This window comes from Gobio gobio (genome assembly GCF_949357685.1).
Source record: "Gobio gobio genome assembly, chromosome: 19".
NCBI classification, from domain to species: domain Eukaryota; kingdom Metazoa; phylum Chordata; class Actinopteri; order Cypriniformes; family Gobionidae; genus Gobio; species Gobio gobio.
This window is the reverse complement of record NC_137112.1, coordinates 26,859,770-26,878,643: the sequence shown is the minus strand read 5'-3', so window position 1 is coordinate 26,878,643 and position 18,874 is coordinate 26,859,770. Positions and strand designations below refer to the sequence as shown.

Below are 18,874 nucleotides of genomic sequence, written 5' to 3'. Positions count from 1 at the left end.
TCTTGAATCGACGCTATGGGGACGTCATTAGCATAACTGTCATAATTGTGTCTGAAGCACGTGTGAACAGACTCCAATTTCATTGACTGGCGACAGTCCAGAACGCAAGTCAGTGGAACGGAAAAATGCGCAAGGTCTAGAGGCCAAGTGTTTTTTAAAAGTTGAACTTCTTTTAAGTTGAGCACCAAGTTTTTAGAATGCAGTGTCATAAAAGACGCGAAAAGATGGTTAAAGTCATCCATCTAGCGCATGTTTACATTGAAAAACAACGGAAAAGTAGCACAGTGGAATGGAAAAACTCATTCTGTGTGAACGGCTCCCTAAAGCCCTGGGTACACTTCACTTTCCGCGCCCGGTCCACGCGTCTTTCAAAGTATACTACACAACGGATGCGCGCGGATGATCGCGTTCGACACATGCGCGGTACATTTTTTTCCTATGCTCTACCAGACATCGGAGGGCAGCACTGAGTCCTGTCATCAACGGGACATTCGCTGGGCATGATCGGAGAAGAACTGTAGTGCATCCACCATTGCAACATAGTTTGGAAGAAACACTAAAGAATCAAAAATTCTCTCTTTTTTTTTTCGAAGTGTGTTGTTTTTAAACCGGTCTTTTCACACTCTTCTTCGACGGCTGAACACTGTGCTCAATACTGTGCATATTGCCACCTAGTGGTCTCTTCTGTACTGCTGGCGCATGCGCTGTTGCACGCGGACCGGCCGCGAGCCCTCCGAATGACGAAAATTACGTTATGCGGATGGTGCACGAACGCGGACAGCCTAGGTATACCCGGGCCTTAAGAGGGCGGCCGTGATGCATGTCATTATGCTTTTTTGTCTTCAGGAGCCGCTTGTTTAGCTAGCGCATAGTAAAGAATCCTAGCAAGAATTTCATGAAGTCTGTGCCTCCATGTCCCAGGTTTCTGACACCTGAGGACACACAAGACTGTGCGTTCAATGCTTGGGGTGAGGAGCACTCGCGGTCAGTGTGGAAGCTGGGCTTTTAATGCACCCATTTTGAGAAGATCACATTGCCGAAGCTCAGTTCATGCCTGTCCTTATTCTCAAGGTATGCAGGACAGGCATCTGTTCCTTGTGGCCCAGGCCTCGCAGTTGCCGAGGTGCAACGGAGGCTTAAGTTGTGGGGATCGCAGGTTGAGCTGGCTGAGGAGTTTAACAGAGGTATGGCTCTTTCGCGCCTTATCGCCACAACCAGATTGGGTCTGGCTTGGGGGGCGTAACAAACGGGAAGGAAAAGTGGTTCCTGTCAGGCCCTAATCGCCCTTCCCCCATGAGCCTTCTGACTTTTTGTTAGTAGCTTCTTAAAGTGTACTACCTTTTCAAAAGAGAATAGCTTAACTTTGTAGTGACAACTACATTTTAAAGCAGCCTTCCTTCGCCAATAACAGCCTTATCAACTTATCTTGCAACGAACAAGTAACTTGTATGATTTCAGATGTCTGGCAGTCTTCATTCTTCACACTCTAAAATAATCTGAACATCAATGAGTTGTCTGAATCTGAAGGGAACAAAAGATCTCAAAGGTTTCAATTAGCCATGCCACTTTGATCTCACTCGATTCATTATTCCTCATGAATACCGTCATTTCATGTGCCTCTGAAACTCCTACCATTACACAGCATAAGGAGAGAGAGACCATATTTCATCTACTTGCCCCAGTCTCTATACACTACAAATCAAATGTTTGGACACACTTTGTACTGAATTTGTTTCTTTTGATCTTTAAGACCTTGATCTAAATACTTAAATGCTTCAAATTATTTCTCATCATTAACATTATTATTATTATTATTATTAAATTATAATTGCAATTCTGATGATAAAATCTGATTATAAAATTCTGATAAATTCTGATTATAAAATCAGTCAACTACTGTCCAGACTAGGATACATGGAAGTAGCTCATATATAAGACTTTTGAATGTTTTAATACGATTGTTAACTTCTTTTTGGTCCTTGCATTATTCCCATACTTTGAATTATTATACTAAAATGTTGAAAATTGTAATAATAAAAAAAGAAATATGTATATCTAAACTGACTGGTAGTGTATGCAAACTCCAGATATTAATACAACGCAAGAAGAATAAGAAAAAGAAAATGTTGAAGAGAACTGAACGCTTCTCTAGCGAGGAAACAAATCTGCTTGTCCAATGACGCCACAGCTAATTCTGATACATGTAATGACTATCCATTATGACATGTAGGCATTTTTATATTTATGTACACAATAATAATCTTTTAAATTTGAATCCTTTAATTTTTCATATTTAAAAATGTTTGTGTGCTGCTGTGTGTATAATAAGCCAATGCTATCTCACGACCAATTTCTACGTATTTGTACAAAGTGGATCTCCCTCGTTTGAATTCGTACGATTTGTCAATACTACAGGTATGGCTAGGTTTAGGGGCGGGGTTTGAGGTTAGGTCATTCGTACGAAATCATACGAATTGACCAACTCATCAAATACGTACGATTTAGCAAAAATCGTACCAATTCGTACGAGTGAGGTCGTACAATTTAGTACGAATTAGCCACCTCGTAAAATATGCACAAATTGCTGTCAGATCAGGTTGAAAAGGCAGAGTGTACGCGCGTTGTGGACCCGCCTATAGGCGCATTACTAACGCGTTCTTTAAATAACAAAAAAAATACCATTGACTTTAGACCAGGTTTCAGTTGGTCAAGCACATCCCGCTCTTTATATTCTCATTCATGCATTTCACTCTGAAGTGTCAATAGTGCCCTATATTTACATACCACGATATAGCAAAATCTTTAACGATAGACATTTTATACAGTGGTATATCGTCATACTGTCCAGCCCTAACACATACTGACCCCAAACTTTTGAATTGTACAGTGTACTATTTATTATGGTAAGGGAATTCCAGTTATGCTTCTATCCACTCTTGATTGAGTCAGTGCCCCTGAACAATCACAGTTTACAGATCAGCATCTACTGCATTTATTTGACAAAGAAAGCAAGTACAATGACATCACGTTTTACTGTAACAGTGACATTTGGAGTAGACTTCATTCCTTCAAACTCCAAATTACACAGAACAGACTGAACTGAACAGTTATTTCTGTCAGGAAACAGCTGTGAGTGCCAATCACCAGTATGCGAAATAGTGAGATAAAAATTATTTGGGATGTTTTCCTTTTCAAACAGTGACAGTGAAAATTACTTCACGAAGCATCTGTGGATAATATGGGATTTTCTCAGGCATGCAGTGCCGCTGCAGCCAAGACAGTAAAACAAAAGATCGGACACGAGGGTTTGGTGCGTGTCTGATGAAATATCAATACTGCACAGCATTAAGGGCTTTGCAGTCTGTCTTCATGTGGCAAGATTTTGTGGCAATTACATTTCTCACCTGTCCTCTTCTGTGCGTTCATGAATATTTAAACACAAACACATTGCTCTAACGGCGTTAGAGAACAGATTCAGGGGAAGCTTTGAATGTTTCTCTGCAGAGGTGAAAAACAGGCATTCCTGCGAGTCACCGTATAATCATTTATTGTTATTTGAATCTCTGAAATCCAATTCTGCAAGTCTTTGAAAATGTATAGAACATTTGGAAATTAAAGCCTGTCAAAAGCTCTTACCCCTGGGTTTCTTTTGTTCTGATGAAGTAGAAATTATAAAGCGTTTTCGTCTCGTGGGAATGTTCTCCTTTTTGTTCTCCACCTAGAGTTAAAGTGACTGATGACCATTCAGGTCTGAAGCTTATAATTCCATTTGATCTGAGCACCGGGTGAGCAGAGAAATGATTTGCACCAATTTGAATTTTACAAATGCAGAAATCAAGGTCATTCTTCCAATGCCCCTGTAAACTGTGACGAAAAGATCGATATGTCCACCAAAACAGATGATCTCTCCATAAATCATCTTTGGGAGGAGTGAATGATGACACAGAGCTGACCCAACCAGTAACGCTGAGTCACATCCTCAAACAAACTTCCAGAAAAGTCCTGCCAGCTATAAATTGACGAGGAACACCATTTTATTCATTTATTACTACAACTTATGAAAAGTGCATTCTTACCTTTGAGTTTTTTCTGAACATCCAGAGCGATATCCAAAGGGTAAAATGGAAGAACGGGATCTGTAGCAAGTCGCAGAACGGTCTCAGCTGTTATCTAAATCGGCAAAAGACAAAAAAGTCCATCAGCATTCTACCAAGTCAGCAAGTTGAATTACATAAAAATGAAAAATAAATAGATACATTTCTAAAGGTTCCCATCAATGTTATTGCAAAAAAAAAAAAAAAAAAAAAAAAATTCAATAAAAATACTTATTTTTAACTCAAACATCATGCAGCTTTTTCTGTTTTTTAAATAAATGCTTTTGTTTTGAACTTTTTATACATCATTCATTCCTGAAAAAAAAAAGATACGCAGCACATATGTTTCTTGAGCAACAAAGTAGAATATTAGAATTATTTCTAAAGGATCATGTGACAATGGCAACTTGGCTATCACAAGAATAAATTACATTTTAAAACAGATAAAACATAGACAACCATTATTTTAAATTGTAATAATATTCCATAATATTACTTTTTTATTGATCAAATAAGTCTGGTTGAGCATTAGTGACTTTTTTTAAATACATAAATAATCTCCAAACTCGAAAAAAAAAAGCAACAATGCAACTGACCTTGATAGTCAGTGATCATAAATTGTATTTTTTTTATAGAAAAGATAACCTTTGACCTGTTTCACAGGACAAAAAAAAAATCTGAAAAAGTTTGGCTGATGTTGAAGTTGATCTTTTGATTCGAGGGAAATGTTACTTATTTTTTTACCTACAATAATTATACAACTTAATTGTAGATTTATTCATTAATTAATTTACCTAGTATGGAATCCACAGAATAAAACTTTTAAAAAGATAATTGCAACTTTTCTCACAATTTTTTTCTCTGAATTGTGAGATACAACGTTGTAATTGAGAGAAATAAAGTCAGAATTGCAAGGTTCTGCCTTTATATAATTGCGAGGTTCAAACTTGCAATTCTTACTTTTTTCTCTCGCAATTGCCAGGTTATATCTCGCAATTCTGACTTTATATCCCTCAATTCTGACTTTTTTTCTCACAATTGCTAGTATAATTCTGACTTTATAACAAGCTTTTTTTTTTTAAAACAAGCTTCCAAAAGCCAGCCACTTGGGTCAAAAATCTGAAGGCACTTGAGGCAAACTTTTTTATTCTTTTGCATGACATTGTTTTAGCAATGGATGGTACTACGACAAACGTTATGCTTTAAGTGTTAAAATTGTCAGTGAGTGCTCGCAATGCTTCTTTCTAATAGGCTCAGATAACAAGAGCATTCCTGAGCTGCCAGTCCTTCAATACTGAACTATAATTATTGGTTGCATTCTGTCTTATCTTTCTGCCTTTCCATTGATTTTCACTCCCTTGTTGGATTCCGTTGCTTTTCGCCCCAGACACTCTGCATTGGCATCTGATGGGTGATTGTAATTGTGAAGACAATAAGATCCGTACTGAGCTTTTCCTGCATCCACAGTGGCCATGGATCACATATTATAGATTCTCCTGATGTCCCTTCATGTTCTGCATGAGGTTAACACATGGGCTGGGAAACTGCACAGCATGAACAAGTATTGACTGCGGTTTTATCATATGGTGTCTCTTCTTCCTGACCTCTCTTGACCTTTGTGAAAACTACAGTTTGCTGGCTGGCAGTATGGGGGTGATCTTCCTCTCGGGACGGACCGAATCTTGACCTGTGAAAGTTCACTGTAACGCACGCCTCAAAGGAGGATTCCGTGTCTGACCACTGACCCTGCCTAAACGAATCAGCCCCAGGGCAGGATATTGTTGGCCTCCCACAAGATCAGGAACTCATGCAGTGATAAAATATACAGCGAACACAGGTCAGCTCTTGTAAAATACTATATTGTTGCTGTCAGGCAGAAACCTTGTATCTCCACATTTTTTTTCAATTACTTTTGGTAACCCTTTACGTCAGTCAGTGGGTTTTGCAAATATTTAACCAATGAAAAGTATTTTAAAAAACTTGTGACTAAATCTCATAACTCTATTGGATCCTCAAACTGTTGGTAAAACCTCATAGGTCCACCCGCCTCTATTGTGAATAAAGAGCCACATGTAGTTTGGACCATCTCTTTTTGTTTGCAATACAAGGGTAAATAAAGAACTGGTGCTTTGAATAAGTACAGCGTTTTCTCTACTCAAGAATCACTATATATATATACAGTGAGGAAAATAAGTATTTGAACACCCTGCTATTTTGCAAGTTCTCCCACTTAGAAATCATGGAGGGGTCTGAAATTGTCATCGTAGGTGCATGTCCACTGTGAGAGACATAATCCAAAATTTTTTTTGAATTGTATGATACAGCTGCAAATAAGTATTTGAACACCTGTCTATCAGCTAGAATTATGACCCTCAAAGACCTGTTAGTCTGCCTTTAAAATGTCCACCTCCACTCCATTTATTATCCTAAATTAGATGCACCTGTTTGAGGTCGTTAGCTGCATAAAGACACCTGTCCACCCCATACAATCAGTAAGAATCCAACTACTAACATGGCCAAGACCAAAGAGCTGTCCAAAGACACTAGAGACAAAATTGTACACCTCCACAAGGCTGGAAAGGGCAATGGGGAAATTGCCAAGCAGCTTGGTGGAAAAAGGTCCACTGTTGGAGCAATAATTAGAAAATGGAAGAAGCTAAACATGACTGTCAATCTCCCTCGGACTGGGGCTCCATGCTAGATCTCACCTCGTGGGGTCTCAATGATCCTAAGAAAGGTGAGAAATCAGCCCAGAACTACACGGGAGGAGCTGGTCAATGACCTGAAAAGAAATGGGACCACCGTTTCCAAGGTTACTGTTGGTAATACACTAAGACGTCATGGTTTGAAATCATGCATGGCACTGAAGGTTCCCCTGCTTAAACCAGCACATGTCCAGGCCCGTCTTAAGTTTGCCAATGACCATTTGGATGATCCAGAGGAGTCATGGGAGAAAGTCATGTGGTCAGATGAGACCAAAATAGAACTTTTTGGTCATAATTCCACTAAACGTGTTTTGGAGGAAGAAGAATGATGAGTACCATCCCAAGAACACCATCCCTACTGTGAAGCATGGGGGTGGTAGCATCATGCTTTGGGGGTGTTTTTCTGCATATGGGACAGGGCGACTGCACTGTATTAAGGAGAGGATGACCGGGGCCATGTATTGCGAGATTTTGGGGAACAACCTCCTTCCCTCATTTAGAGCATTGAAGATGGGTCGAGGCTGGGTCTTTCAACATGACAATGACCCGAAGCACACAGCCAGGATAACCAAGGAGTGGTTCTGTAAGAAGCATATCAAGGTTCTGGCGTGGCCTAGCCAGTCTCCAGACCTAAACCCAATAGAGAATCTTTGGAGGGAGCTCAAACTCCGTGTTCCCTTTCGTTCAGTCACTACGACGTACGTTAGTGACTAACGAATGGGGGTTTCGCTTAGAAGCCAATCATCTTCTTCGTATTCAACAGCGCCCAATGGCAGTGCCAATGCCATGGGCATGCGGAATTTGCATGCGTAACTCCGCCCCACCTCGTGGGTATATCAGGAAGTACGCTGGCAACATCGCATTATGTTTCTGCTTTGGAGCCAAGAGGATCTCTTCACTCCTACAAGCCTGATCTGAGTCTTCGACAGCTTTTCGAGACGAGCAGCTTTCCAGAGGCGTTGGTGTTACGCGTGATCATTTGGTTCCAGTGATCATCATACTGCCTGCCTGCTGATCTGCGCAGTGGTCCGCTAGACAGCTGGTGTGTGGTCCCTGGGCGCTTCGGCGTTCTCTGCGAGGCTTTCCTCTCATAAAAGAGCTTACACGTGACGTGTCCTTTTCAGGATGTCTCGTCCGTGTACTTCTGGGTGTGGTCGGTTGCTTTCCTCCTCTGATGGGCACGAACACTGTCTGGTATGTTTGGGCTTTCAGCATGCTCAGACAGCGTTCGTGGATGAGTCATGTTCTCACTGCGGGAACATGACCATCGCAGTGTTGCGGTCAAGACTCCATGACCTTCGTACTGAAGTGAGAGTCCCCTCTACCACACCCCGATCTACTGAGTCCCAGAGGCCCAGTACTTCGGCTGGTGGTCAGGGTGACTTGACGGTTACGGTGTGGAACAAAGCCCCGACGCTCATGCCTCGGGCCACACCCCCGTCTTGCACATTGCAACCCGCGAGCGTTCAGATGCAGATCGCGGGGCCGGCTCCGGCCCCCCCGCGCATCTCGTTTGCCGCTCCGGAGGAGGATGCGATGTCGATCACCGCATCACAAGGTGGGCTCGAGTCCTCTGGAGATGATGACTCGGCTGTGCTGCCGCCCTCGGGCGTGCCAGCATTGCCCGAGTCAGATCCAGAGCTGACAGCCATGTTGTCTCGGGCAGCCGTGAGCTTAGGGATCGAGTGGAACCCTCCACCCTGTCCCGAACGCTCAAGGCTCGACGATTGGTTTTTGGGGGCTCGCGCTGACACCCGTCAGTCCTTGCCCTCAATACCTTTCTTTCCCGAGCTGCATGAGGAACTCACGCGGTCCTGGAAGTCCCCGTTGTCTTCCCGCGACCGTTCGGTGGCTTCCTCCGCCTTCTCCGTCCTCGATGGGGCGGCAGCTAAAGGGTACACTGGGATCCCTCCAGTTGAACGTTCTGTTGCGATGCAACTGTGTCCTCAGAGCGCTTCAACCTGGCGTGGTGATCCTAAGCACCCCTCCAAAGCCTGTCGGTTCACATCAACCTTGGTGTCGAAATCGCACAGAGCCGCGGGGCAGGCTGCCGCTTCGCTGCATGCCATGGCGATCCTCCAGGTCTACCAGGCCAGGATCCTCAAGGACATGCACGAGGGTGGAGTTGATCCGGGGCTCTTAAATGAGCTGCGTGCCTCCACCGACCTCGCTCTCCGGGCGACGAAGGTGACCGCACGCTCCCTGGGTCAAGTGATGTCCACAAATGTGGTCCAGGAGCGTCACCTGTGGCTGAACCTGGCCGATATGCGGGACACCGAGCGGACCCGGTTCCTCGATGCCCCCATATCCCAGGCCGGCCTCTTCAGCGGGGCGGTTGAGGACTTCGCCCAACAGTTCTCAATCGCCCAGAAGCAGACTGAGGCTATCAAACATGTACTGCCCCGGCGGCCAGCTGCTGCCTCCACCCAGCCGCCGGCACAGTCGCCTCAGTCTGCTCCACGCCGAGGACGCCCTCCTAAGGCTCCCGCCCCTCCCACCCGGTCCAAGCAGCAGCCTTCACCCGGGCCGGGTCGCGGAGGAAGCCGTAGGAAGGCGTCCAAGTCCCCTCAGGCCGCCCCGCGCCCCGCTAAACGCCAGGCCAAGCGGCGCTCCTGAGACGGACGGCTCAGGGATGGGAAATTCTTTCGAGGAGATGGTAGCAGGACCACTCCTTCCCCCGGTGGAGGGCCGGGGGAGAATCCTTTGTTCAGCTGCTGGCCCCCGGGTCAGCAGCACCCTATGTTGGTCAAAGAAAGAATTAACACTCCCATCCCTGAGCCCACAGAGTCCGGTGATGACGGTGCGCGCCACCCACAGGTCCCGCCACTCGCATCCCACTCTGTCGCCAGCCTCCTGGCAGAGCAGACCCCAGTGGAACGTTCGTCCTTCCCTGGTCTCCTCTGTCAGGACGCAGCTGTCAACCGTGCCCCCGCACCGGGACGCCCCACAGCCTCCCATGTCCGGGCCGGTGACGCTGCATCGCTGCAAGCCCACACCGGGTACGTCTGTACACCGTATGACCCCGCTGGTGCAGTTTCTGGATGTCTGGCTTCAGCTTCCAGGGCTGTCCCGCTGGGTCGAGCGGACCGTCAGGCGCGGCTACGCGATTCAGTTCGCGCAGGTTCCTCCCTGCTTCCGGGGAGTCCGTTCCACCATGATCGGGGCCAACGCCCCCGTCATGCGAGCGGAGATTGCCACCCTACTGGCGAAGGGTGCGATCGAACCTGTCCCTCCAGCCGAGATGAATTGCGGGTTTTACAGCCCGTACTTCATTGTACCCAAAAAGACCGGTGGGCTACGGCCAATCCTGGACCTGCGCGTCTTGAACCGTTACCTTCACCGGTTTCCGTTCAAGATGTTGACAGCGAAACGCCTTTTCGAATGCGTTCGTCCACACGATTGGTTTGCAGCGATCGACCTGAAGGACGCCTACTTCCATGTCTCCATTTTGCCTCGACACAGACCGTTCCTACGGTTTGCTTTCGAGGAGCGGGCATATCAGTACGCAGTTCTACCATTCGGGCTATCTCTGTCCCCTCGCGTCTTTACGAAGATTGCCGAGGCAGCCCTTGCGCCCCTTCGGCAGCACGGGGTTCGCATCCTGAACTACCTCGACGACTGGCTCATACTGGGTCACTCTCGAGAGCAGGTTTGCGGACACAGAGATTTGGTGCTCCATTACCTAGCCCGTCTGGGCCTTCGGGTCAACTGGGAGAAGAGCAAACTTTGCCCCGCGCAGAGGATCTCTTTTCTCGGTATGGATATCGACTCGGTCGCCATGTGCGCGCAGCTTTCGAGCGAGCGCGCGCAGTCTCTGCTGACTTCCCTTCGACAACTCGAGGGCAAGAGTGCGGTTCCACTGAAACACTTTCAGAGGCTCCTGGGGCATATGGCATCTGCAGCCGCGGTAACGCCGCTCGGATTGCTTCATATGAGACCGCTTCAGCACTGGCTACGCGATCGAGTCCCGAGATGGGCATGGCGGTCTGGCACGCTCCGGGTACAAGTGACTCGGGCCTGCTTACAGACACTCACCCCGTGGTCGAACCTCAGTTTTCTACGGACCGGAGTGTCCTTAGAACGAGATTCCAGGCATGTTGTTGTGACAACAGATGCATCATCCACGGGCTGGGGTGCCATGTGCAATGGACAAGCAGCCGCGGGCTCCTGGACAGGACCCCAGCGCCTTCTGCATGTCAATTGCCTCGAGTTACTGGCAGTACGGTTCGCCCTGCACCGCTTCCGAGCGTTGCTGAGGGGTCAACATGTGCTAGTCAGGACAGACAACACGGCCGTAGTAGCGTACATCAACCACCAGGGCGGTCTACGCTCCCACCGTATGTCTCAACTCGCCCGCCATCTCGTTTTGTGGAGTCAGAAGCGCCTGAGGTCCCTTCGTGCTGTCCACATCCCTGGAGACCTGAACTGTGCAGCCGACGAGCTCTCACGGTTTCAGCCTCTCCCCGGAGAGTGGAGACTCCACCCCCAGACGATCCAGCTGATATGGGAACGGTTCGGCGACGCACAGGTAGATCTGTTTGCCTCCCAGGACTCTTCCCATTGCTCCCTGTATTATTCCCTGACCGAGGGCACCCTCGGCACGGATGCACTGGCGCACAGCTGGCCGTCAGGGCTACGCAAGTATGCGTTTCCCCCAGTGAGCCTTCTTGCACGGGTACTGTGCAAGATCAGGGAGGACAAGGAGCAGGTCGTCTTGGTCGCCCCGCTTTGGCACGGCCAGACCTGGTTCCCAGAACTCTTACTCCTTGCGACAGCCCCTCTCTGGCCTATTCCTCTGAGACCGGACCTCCTTACTCAGAGACGGGGCACCTTTTGGCACCCGCGTCCAGCGTTCTGGAAGCTCCACGTGTGGCTTCTGGACGGGACACGGTAGGTTTGAGTAGCCTTCCACCTGCGGTGGTCGCTACCATCACTTCCGCTAGAGCTGAGTCTACACGACGTCTCTACGCGTTGAAGTGGAACCTCTTCGTCACATGGTGCTCTTCCCGCCAAGAAGACCCCTGGAAATGCCCGATCGGGTCCGTGCTATCGTTTCTCCAGGAGGGGGTGGAGCGAAGGCTGTCTCCCTCCACCCTTAAAGTGTACGTGGCCGCAATATCTGCCTACCACGATCTCCTGGGAGACAAAAAGGTAAGTCAGCACGACCTGATCATCAGGTTCCTGAGGGGGGCGAGGAGACTGAATCCTCCTCGCTCTCCTCTCGTTCCCTCTTGGGACCTCTCAGTAGTCTTAAGTGCTCTGCAGAGGCCTCCCTTTGAGCCTTTGCGGTCGGCCGAGATTAAGTTCTTGTCTATGAAGACGGCTCTGCTGACCGCATTGGCCTCGCTTAAGAGGGTCGGGGACCTGCAAGCATTTTCGGTTGACGAAGCGTGCCTTGAGTTCGGGCCGGCTAACTCTCACGTGATCCTGAGACCCCGGCCCGGATATGTGCCCAAGGTTCCTACCACTCCGTTCCGAGATCAGGTGGTGAACCTGCAAGCGCTGCCTTTGGAGGAGGCAGACCCAGCCTTGGCATTGCTCTGTCCAGTACGCGCTCTCCGCGCCTACGTAGACATGACGCAGTGTTTCAGGACCTCAGACCAGCTCTTTGTCTGTTATGGTGGAGAGCGGAAGGGAAGCGCTCTCTCAAAGCAGAGGTTGTCTCACTGGATAGTGGACACCATTGTTTTGGCATACCAGCAGCAAGGCCGACCATGTCCCCTTGGTGTGAGGGCACACTCCACCCGGAGTGTGGCCTCCTCTTGGGCTCTAGCGCATGGCGCCTCGCTAACAGACATCTGCAGAGCTGCAGGCTGGGCGACACCCAACACATTCGCCAGATTCTACAATCTCCGAGTGGAGCCAGTGTCCGACTATGTACCCGCCCCTACGGGTGGCAGGCGAGGTGTCTTCGCTTGCTCGCCATTCCACTCCAAGGACTGGATACGTGCGATATTTTCCTCAGGTGAGCTCCCCGAGAGTCCTGAGCTCCTCCAGCACTGCTTACGCCGACATCAGTTCAGTCTGCCCTTTCGAGCCCAGACCCTCATGTCCGGCCAGGTGCTCCGTGTGCATGGTTCCCCTCCGGCGACCCCCACACGAGTATTCCCACCGTAAGCCTCCTCAGTGAGCAGGTGTCTTTCCCTTGGCAAGTCCCTGCCACCCCTAGGGTTAAAAATCCACCTTCGGCTGGTACCCTAGAGATCTTCCATATGCAACCCTCAGCGGGTCATATGTGTATTCTCTAAGTCCTCCCTACGGTAGGCATCTTGGCATTCCCTCACTGGGATATGCTTCCCAGTGTACCTTGGTAATCCTGTGTTAAGTGGGAGTCCTACGGCCTTAAGTGGCGGGTCTCACACTTACGCAGGGCACTGGATGACAGCCGAGTGGCGTTGTTGAATAGGATCCCCCATTCGTTAGTCACTAACGTACGTCGTAGTGACTGAACGAAAGGGAACGTCTCGGTTACGTATGTAACCCTCGTTCCCTGAGGAGGGAACGGAGACGTACGTTTCCTTTGCCACGTCAGCTGTGCTGCCTGGAACGCGGAGTTCAGTCTTGGCTCCTGCAGCAGTAACATAATGCGATGTTGCCAGCGTACTTCCTGATATACCCACGAGGTGGGGCGGAGTTACGCATGCAAATTCCGCATGCCCATGGCATTGGCACTGCCATTGGGCGCTGTTGAATACGAAGAAGATGATTGGCTTCTAAGCGAAACCCCCATTCGTTAGTCACTAACGTACGTCTCCGTTCCCTCCTCAGGGAACGAGGGTTACATACGTAACCGAGACGTTTCTCAGCGACAGGCCAGAAACCTGACTGATCTAGAGAAGATCTGTGTGGAGGAGTGGGCCAAAATCCCTCCTGCAGTGTGTGCAAACCTGGTGAAAAACTACAGGAAACATTTGACCTCTGTAATTGCAAACAAAGGCTACTGTACCAAATATTAACATTGATTCTCTCAGGTGTTCAAATACTGAATAAAGCTTTGTCATACAAATAAATAGTTAAAAAATCATACATTGTGATTTCTGGATTTTTTTTTTAGATTATGTCTCTCACAGTGGACATGCACCTACGATGACAATTTCAGACCCCTCCATGATTTCTAAGTGGGAGAACTTGCAAAATAGCAGGGTGTTCAAATACTTATTTTCCTCACTGTATTTGTAAATACATAATGTAAATAGCCTGTGCGTAGGACTTTGTCTTTAAATATATGAGATTTTGGCCAAATGACAGAAAAAAATGCGCGCCCACATAGATACAATAAACTTTATAACCTGTAAGTTGATGAACACATAATGTGATGCACTTATTGCCTCAGATGCGGCCGTTCTACTAAAAGATAAAACATGTATTTCTGATATTCTCAGAAATTTGCTGGTCAAAAAACTCCATTTGAGCTTGATTTTGGAACAATGTTAATAATATAATGACACATGCAGTGTCTGACCATATGTAAAGCCACAAAGTCAATTTTGACAACACAGTGTTTAATTATTTGGTCACACTTTATATTAGGTGTCTTTAACTACTATTCACCACGTCTGCCAATTACATCAAGCTAATTGAACTTACATTTTCAGGTAGGTCTATAGTATTCAGGTAAGAATTACACAGAATATAAATAAAGTAATCAAATGCAAAATAACACGGCATAGGCTTCACTGTATAATTTAAATACAGATTCATGTTTTACTAAATCTACAAAATGTATTCAGTCAAGAGCAGTGTATTTTTTTCTTCTTTTGTTCTTTGATTAACAATAATGACAGACTGCAGCTGGTACATTAAGCTGAATGTCACTTTAAGACCTGACTCGCATTTCAGCTGTGTGCATAAAGAAAGTCGCTTCACATACAGCATTTTTAAACAGAAAATTGACATCAAGAGCCAGGCTTGAATTCACATCTCCTACATGAACATTATGGCTCAATTATTTTTTTTATACATTTCTCTTCAGTAGATTGTTGAGATGTTTTTATTAAGTTCAATTTGATTGATTAAAAAATGTTACTATCAATGTTAAAGCCAAACTCTTGATGCTGAAACACCTGACATGTTCCATAATTGCAATACATCAAAATTGTATATTTTCTTGTTCTCCAATTTTTTCCTAAACATATTTTTTGGTTTCTTATTAAAGCCCTAAAGTGTAAGTTGGAGTGATATGGAATCAATCAGAGGCTGAGAGATTCCAGCATTGATTTCAGCAGAGAGAGCATTAATCACGACTGCAGAATGTGCCTGAACACAAAAGCTGAATTTTTATTTATGGCCTCATTTCTGGCATTGCTCTTTAGTTCTTTTGCTCTCTCTTTCTATTGGGTGGCAGAAACTAATACCCAACATGGAAAAGGCCACAGAGGAGAGAGGACCATCACACATTCAGCTGATTCCAACGGATGAAACCTACATATTTTGTAACACATCTACATTCTATAGTTTTTCTAATTCTAAAGTTGTTTCACTCAATAATTTCATCATCTACAGCATGAATTGTTATCTGTCGATACTTTAAGGTGCTGAACAGAAATATGTTTGCTGCCAGTGTCTTTAAGTGATGATAGAAAGAGAGAGAGAGAGAGAGAGAGAGAGAGAATATTTTATTGATGATGATTGATTGATACATGATTGATTTGTAGTCATGTCAATAAAGCGTGTTTGAATTGAATTGAGAGAGAGAACAAACTGAGACTTTCAAAATGTGCTGTTAGCAGGTAGTCTTAGCATGCAATAAAAAACAAGAATCACATTTAAATGTTTTGTTATATTTTAATATAATTAAATTTGAGATAACACTTTATTTTAAGGTATCTTTGTTACACTATAATTATACACAAGTACTGAGTAATATTAAGTAACTACATGTACTTACCATAGGATTAGGGTTTGGTTTGGTTTAGGGTTAGTTGCATGTAAATATGCATAATTTATGAACATATGTAACAATACACTAAAAAAAAGTGTTACCAAATTTGATAACTTTTTAATTTGCATTGTGGTACTTTCTTTACACCTCTTGTTCAGTTCAATGCAATGGGGGATATTTTCATTTACAGAAATGCATTTTTTAGGACTACAAAGGCTGGTAGGGACTACAACGAGCTTCTTCCCGGTTTGGTGATCACAAACCCTAAAGTTCAGTAGCCCCGCCCACTGCTTCGAGCACGATAAGTAGTAGTCGTTAAATAACAGATGTGACACTTACACTGGATCGAGCAACTAAGCAAAGAACATGCCTTTGAAGAGTGCAAAAATGTTGTGCAGTGTCAGGTTGTGGAAAAACACAGTAGCTGCATTGGATTTTTCAGAGAGCCTGAAATAAAACAAATAAAAAAATAGAAAATGATGTGCCTTTTATATTGAATCCGACAGGAATAGCGCAACACACTTATGTAGAAAAGTAAACAAAAATTACTTTGTCAGTATTGCTTTGCTACAGATCATTTGGTATGTACGGATTATGTGTACATGTCTAACCAAAATCATCAGTGACCAGTGATTTCTGATATGCAATGATTCATGTAGGCCTACAGTCAGATGTTTTTGTCTCAAAATTGTTTATTGCCAGTAAATCAAACCAGAGACTAAACGGTCAACTTCACATTGCTTCTCTTATTTCTCTTTCAGTTATTTAAACTGATTCAATTATATTTTAAAAAGGGTAAAAAAAACCCTGCTCCATTTACAATCGCTGGAACAGCGCGAGTATTCTGGACTCTCGCCAAAACTCCTGTTGTAATAAAAAAACTCTTATTTTTTACATGGTGTTTGCACTGTTCGTTTTGATGAAAGCATTCGCTAGTGTGCAAAAATCGAGTTACAATGATAAGATCGCTGCATTCATACACTCAACATGTCTGATCAGCTACATTACATGCTCATTACTGCAACCTTTCATGCCACGATCTAAATATAATGCTTTAATCAACACTTTTAACAATTAGCAAACCTTGAGAACTGTAATAGTAAAAACTTGCTAAAAGTTTTCGAGAGAAATCCACATGTAATACTTAGCTATTTCCATATGCAAAGATGTTAGCCAATCACAGCAGTGGGTGTTTACACTTAAGTCTCACAGCAGACACACCCGTTCAAAGAGAGCGTTCAGAGTAGAGGGCTAAAATCACTAAAAATCACTCTTACATTATAAGTGCACCCCAGGAAACATTATATAATAATAAAATAATGCAGTTCACGACCCCTTTAACATAACTAACTGGGCAGTGGATCGTCTTGGTTACTGATGTAAATCTCGTTCTCTGATGGAGTGAAATGGAGATGTTCGAAGACTGACAAATGGGGTCACTTGGGAGCCCCAATCACCTCTGGGTTGTAGAAAAATGGCCAATGGAATTGGCAAGTGTAATTTGCATGCCAAGCCACTTCCCTGGACATATGGGTATATAAGATGGTGGCATGCATCCAGTCATTCAGGTTTATGCTGAGGAGCCGAGACAGGAATCCCGGGCCTTTCAGGGTTGTGGTAGAAGTGACATAACGTCTCCATTCCCTCCATCAGGGAACAAGGGTTAAAACATTCAACAAAGCATTCCCTATCTGTCACTCAGTCATGTTGAAGACTGACAAATATGGCCCCTATGGAAAGTGCCACTGAACTGTGTTACGAGTGTTGGAGTTGAAGATGCTGGCTAGCTGTAGCATGCCCTTTTGACAACGGCTCTCATACGGTCATAACCGACCCAGCGCCCCACGTAAGAATAATAGTCACCAAAGGGATGAAGGGACCAGGCTTACCATGGAGATGGTCATAGCTGCTGTTTCTTTAGTATGTTTACTCCATGGGAAGAGTGCTTCGGTTCTCTATTCCCGTTTTTTTTTTCAGCCATGACCAGTGTTGTTAACAGTGGGGAAGCGTACCTAGTCCAATGGAGGGGGGCGCTACGGAGGCCACATCCTTCCCGTAGAGAGGAGCATGTGGAAATGCACATATGGACTGACCCGTGGGACAGTGCTACATATGGAAAGATCTCTGCTGTAGGTCCTGCCTTGACAGGGATGGAACCACTACACACACAGAGATGGGGCAGAGCAGACACTGTCCAGGGAAAAACATGGGTTTACTGACAGGGAAATCCTACCATGGAAGAATACACATATGGGATTACTAAGAGCCAATAACAACATATGGGAATTCTAGCCAAGTACAAGGGCTGACCAATGGGCATGCAACTTGAGTACTGGGGTTGGATGCCTATGCCGCATCTGACTGCCGAAGGATGCTCAGCGGAAACTCAATCCAGGGTTTGCCGATATGGCAACTCACCTGAACAGCAAATAACGCGCTCGTATCTACCCCTTAGAAGGGAATGACGCTGCAAGCGGGATACAGAGCCAGCCTTCCCACACATTACCTGTTTGTACCCAACACACAGGAAGAAAGGTGTCAACACAAGGGCTGGATCTGCCTCCTCCGGGGGCAGCGCTTGCAAGTTTACCACCTGGTCCCGAAAAGGAGTGGTGGGAATGGTGATAGGCCACTTAAGTCCTCCGCGTCTCGTCCATAAGCACCACGTTGAGGTTCCAGAGGTCCGGATGCGGGTGCCATATGGTGCTCCATCCTGAGAAAGAAGGTCCTTCCTCAGGGGAATCTACCAGGGAGGGGATGTCAGGAGGACCATCAGGTCCAAAAACCGAAAAGTCAGGGTGGGCCAGTAAGGCTCAACCATCATGACCTGCTCCTCGTCCTCCCTGACTTGCGATTGAGCCCACCCGGAATGTGAATGGAGCGACCTCAGCCATTGCTGACTCCAGATGAGGAGATGGCTGGCGAGTTGTGACATGCGATGCGAGCGTACCCTGCCTTCAGCCCTGTGGCCTAACATGGGCAGTATAGCGTTCCAAAGTACAGGCAGTGTGTGTAGGGTGACTCTTATGGCTCCGTGATTCCTGCAAGGGACTGGTTGGGGGGCGTGAGGAAAGGAGTGTGCATTCTTGAAACGTAAACTCCTGGCCTGTGGAGAAAGGGGGTGGCATAGCATGCTGATAGTGATCAAGGCCTGTAGGCCAAGATGTGTGTACATCAGGGGTCTTCTAACTGTC

The 18,874-nt window shown here is 46.0% G+C and overlaps 1 protein-coding gene across 1 annotated transcript in view; it reads right to left on the bottom strand.

Annotated features, from left to right (window-relative positions):
• The window catches only part of naaladl2 (N-acetylated alpha-linked acidic dipeptidase like 2), a 431,375-nt gene that overhangs the window by 16,350 nt on the left and 396,151 nt on the right, over positions 1-18,874 (bottom strand). The window contains exon 12 of the mRNA XM_079845128.1: positions 4,077-4,170. Within this exon, the coding sequence (XP_079701254.1) occupies positions 4,077-4,170 (94 nt within the window). The remainder of the gene's footprint in view (positions 1-4,076; positions 4,171-18,874) is intronic.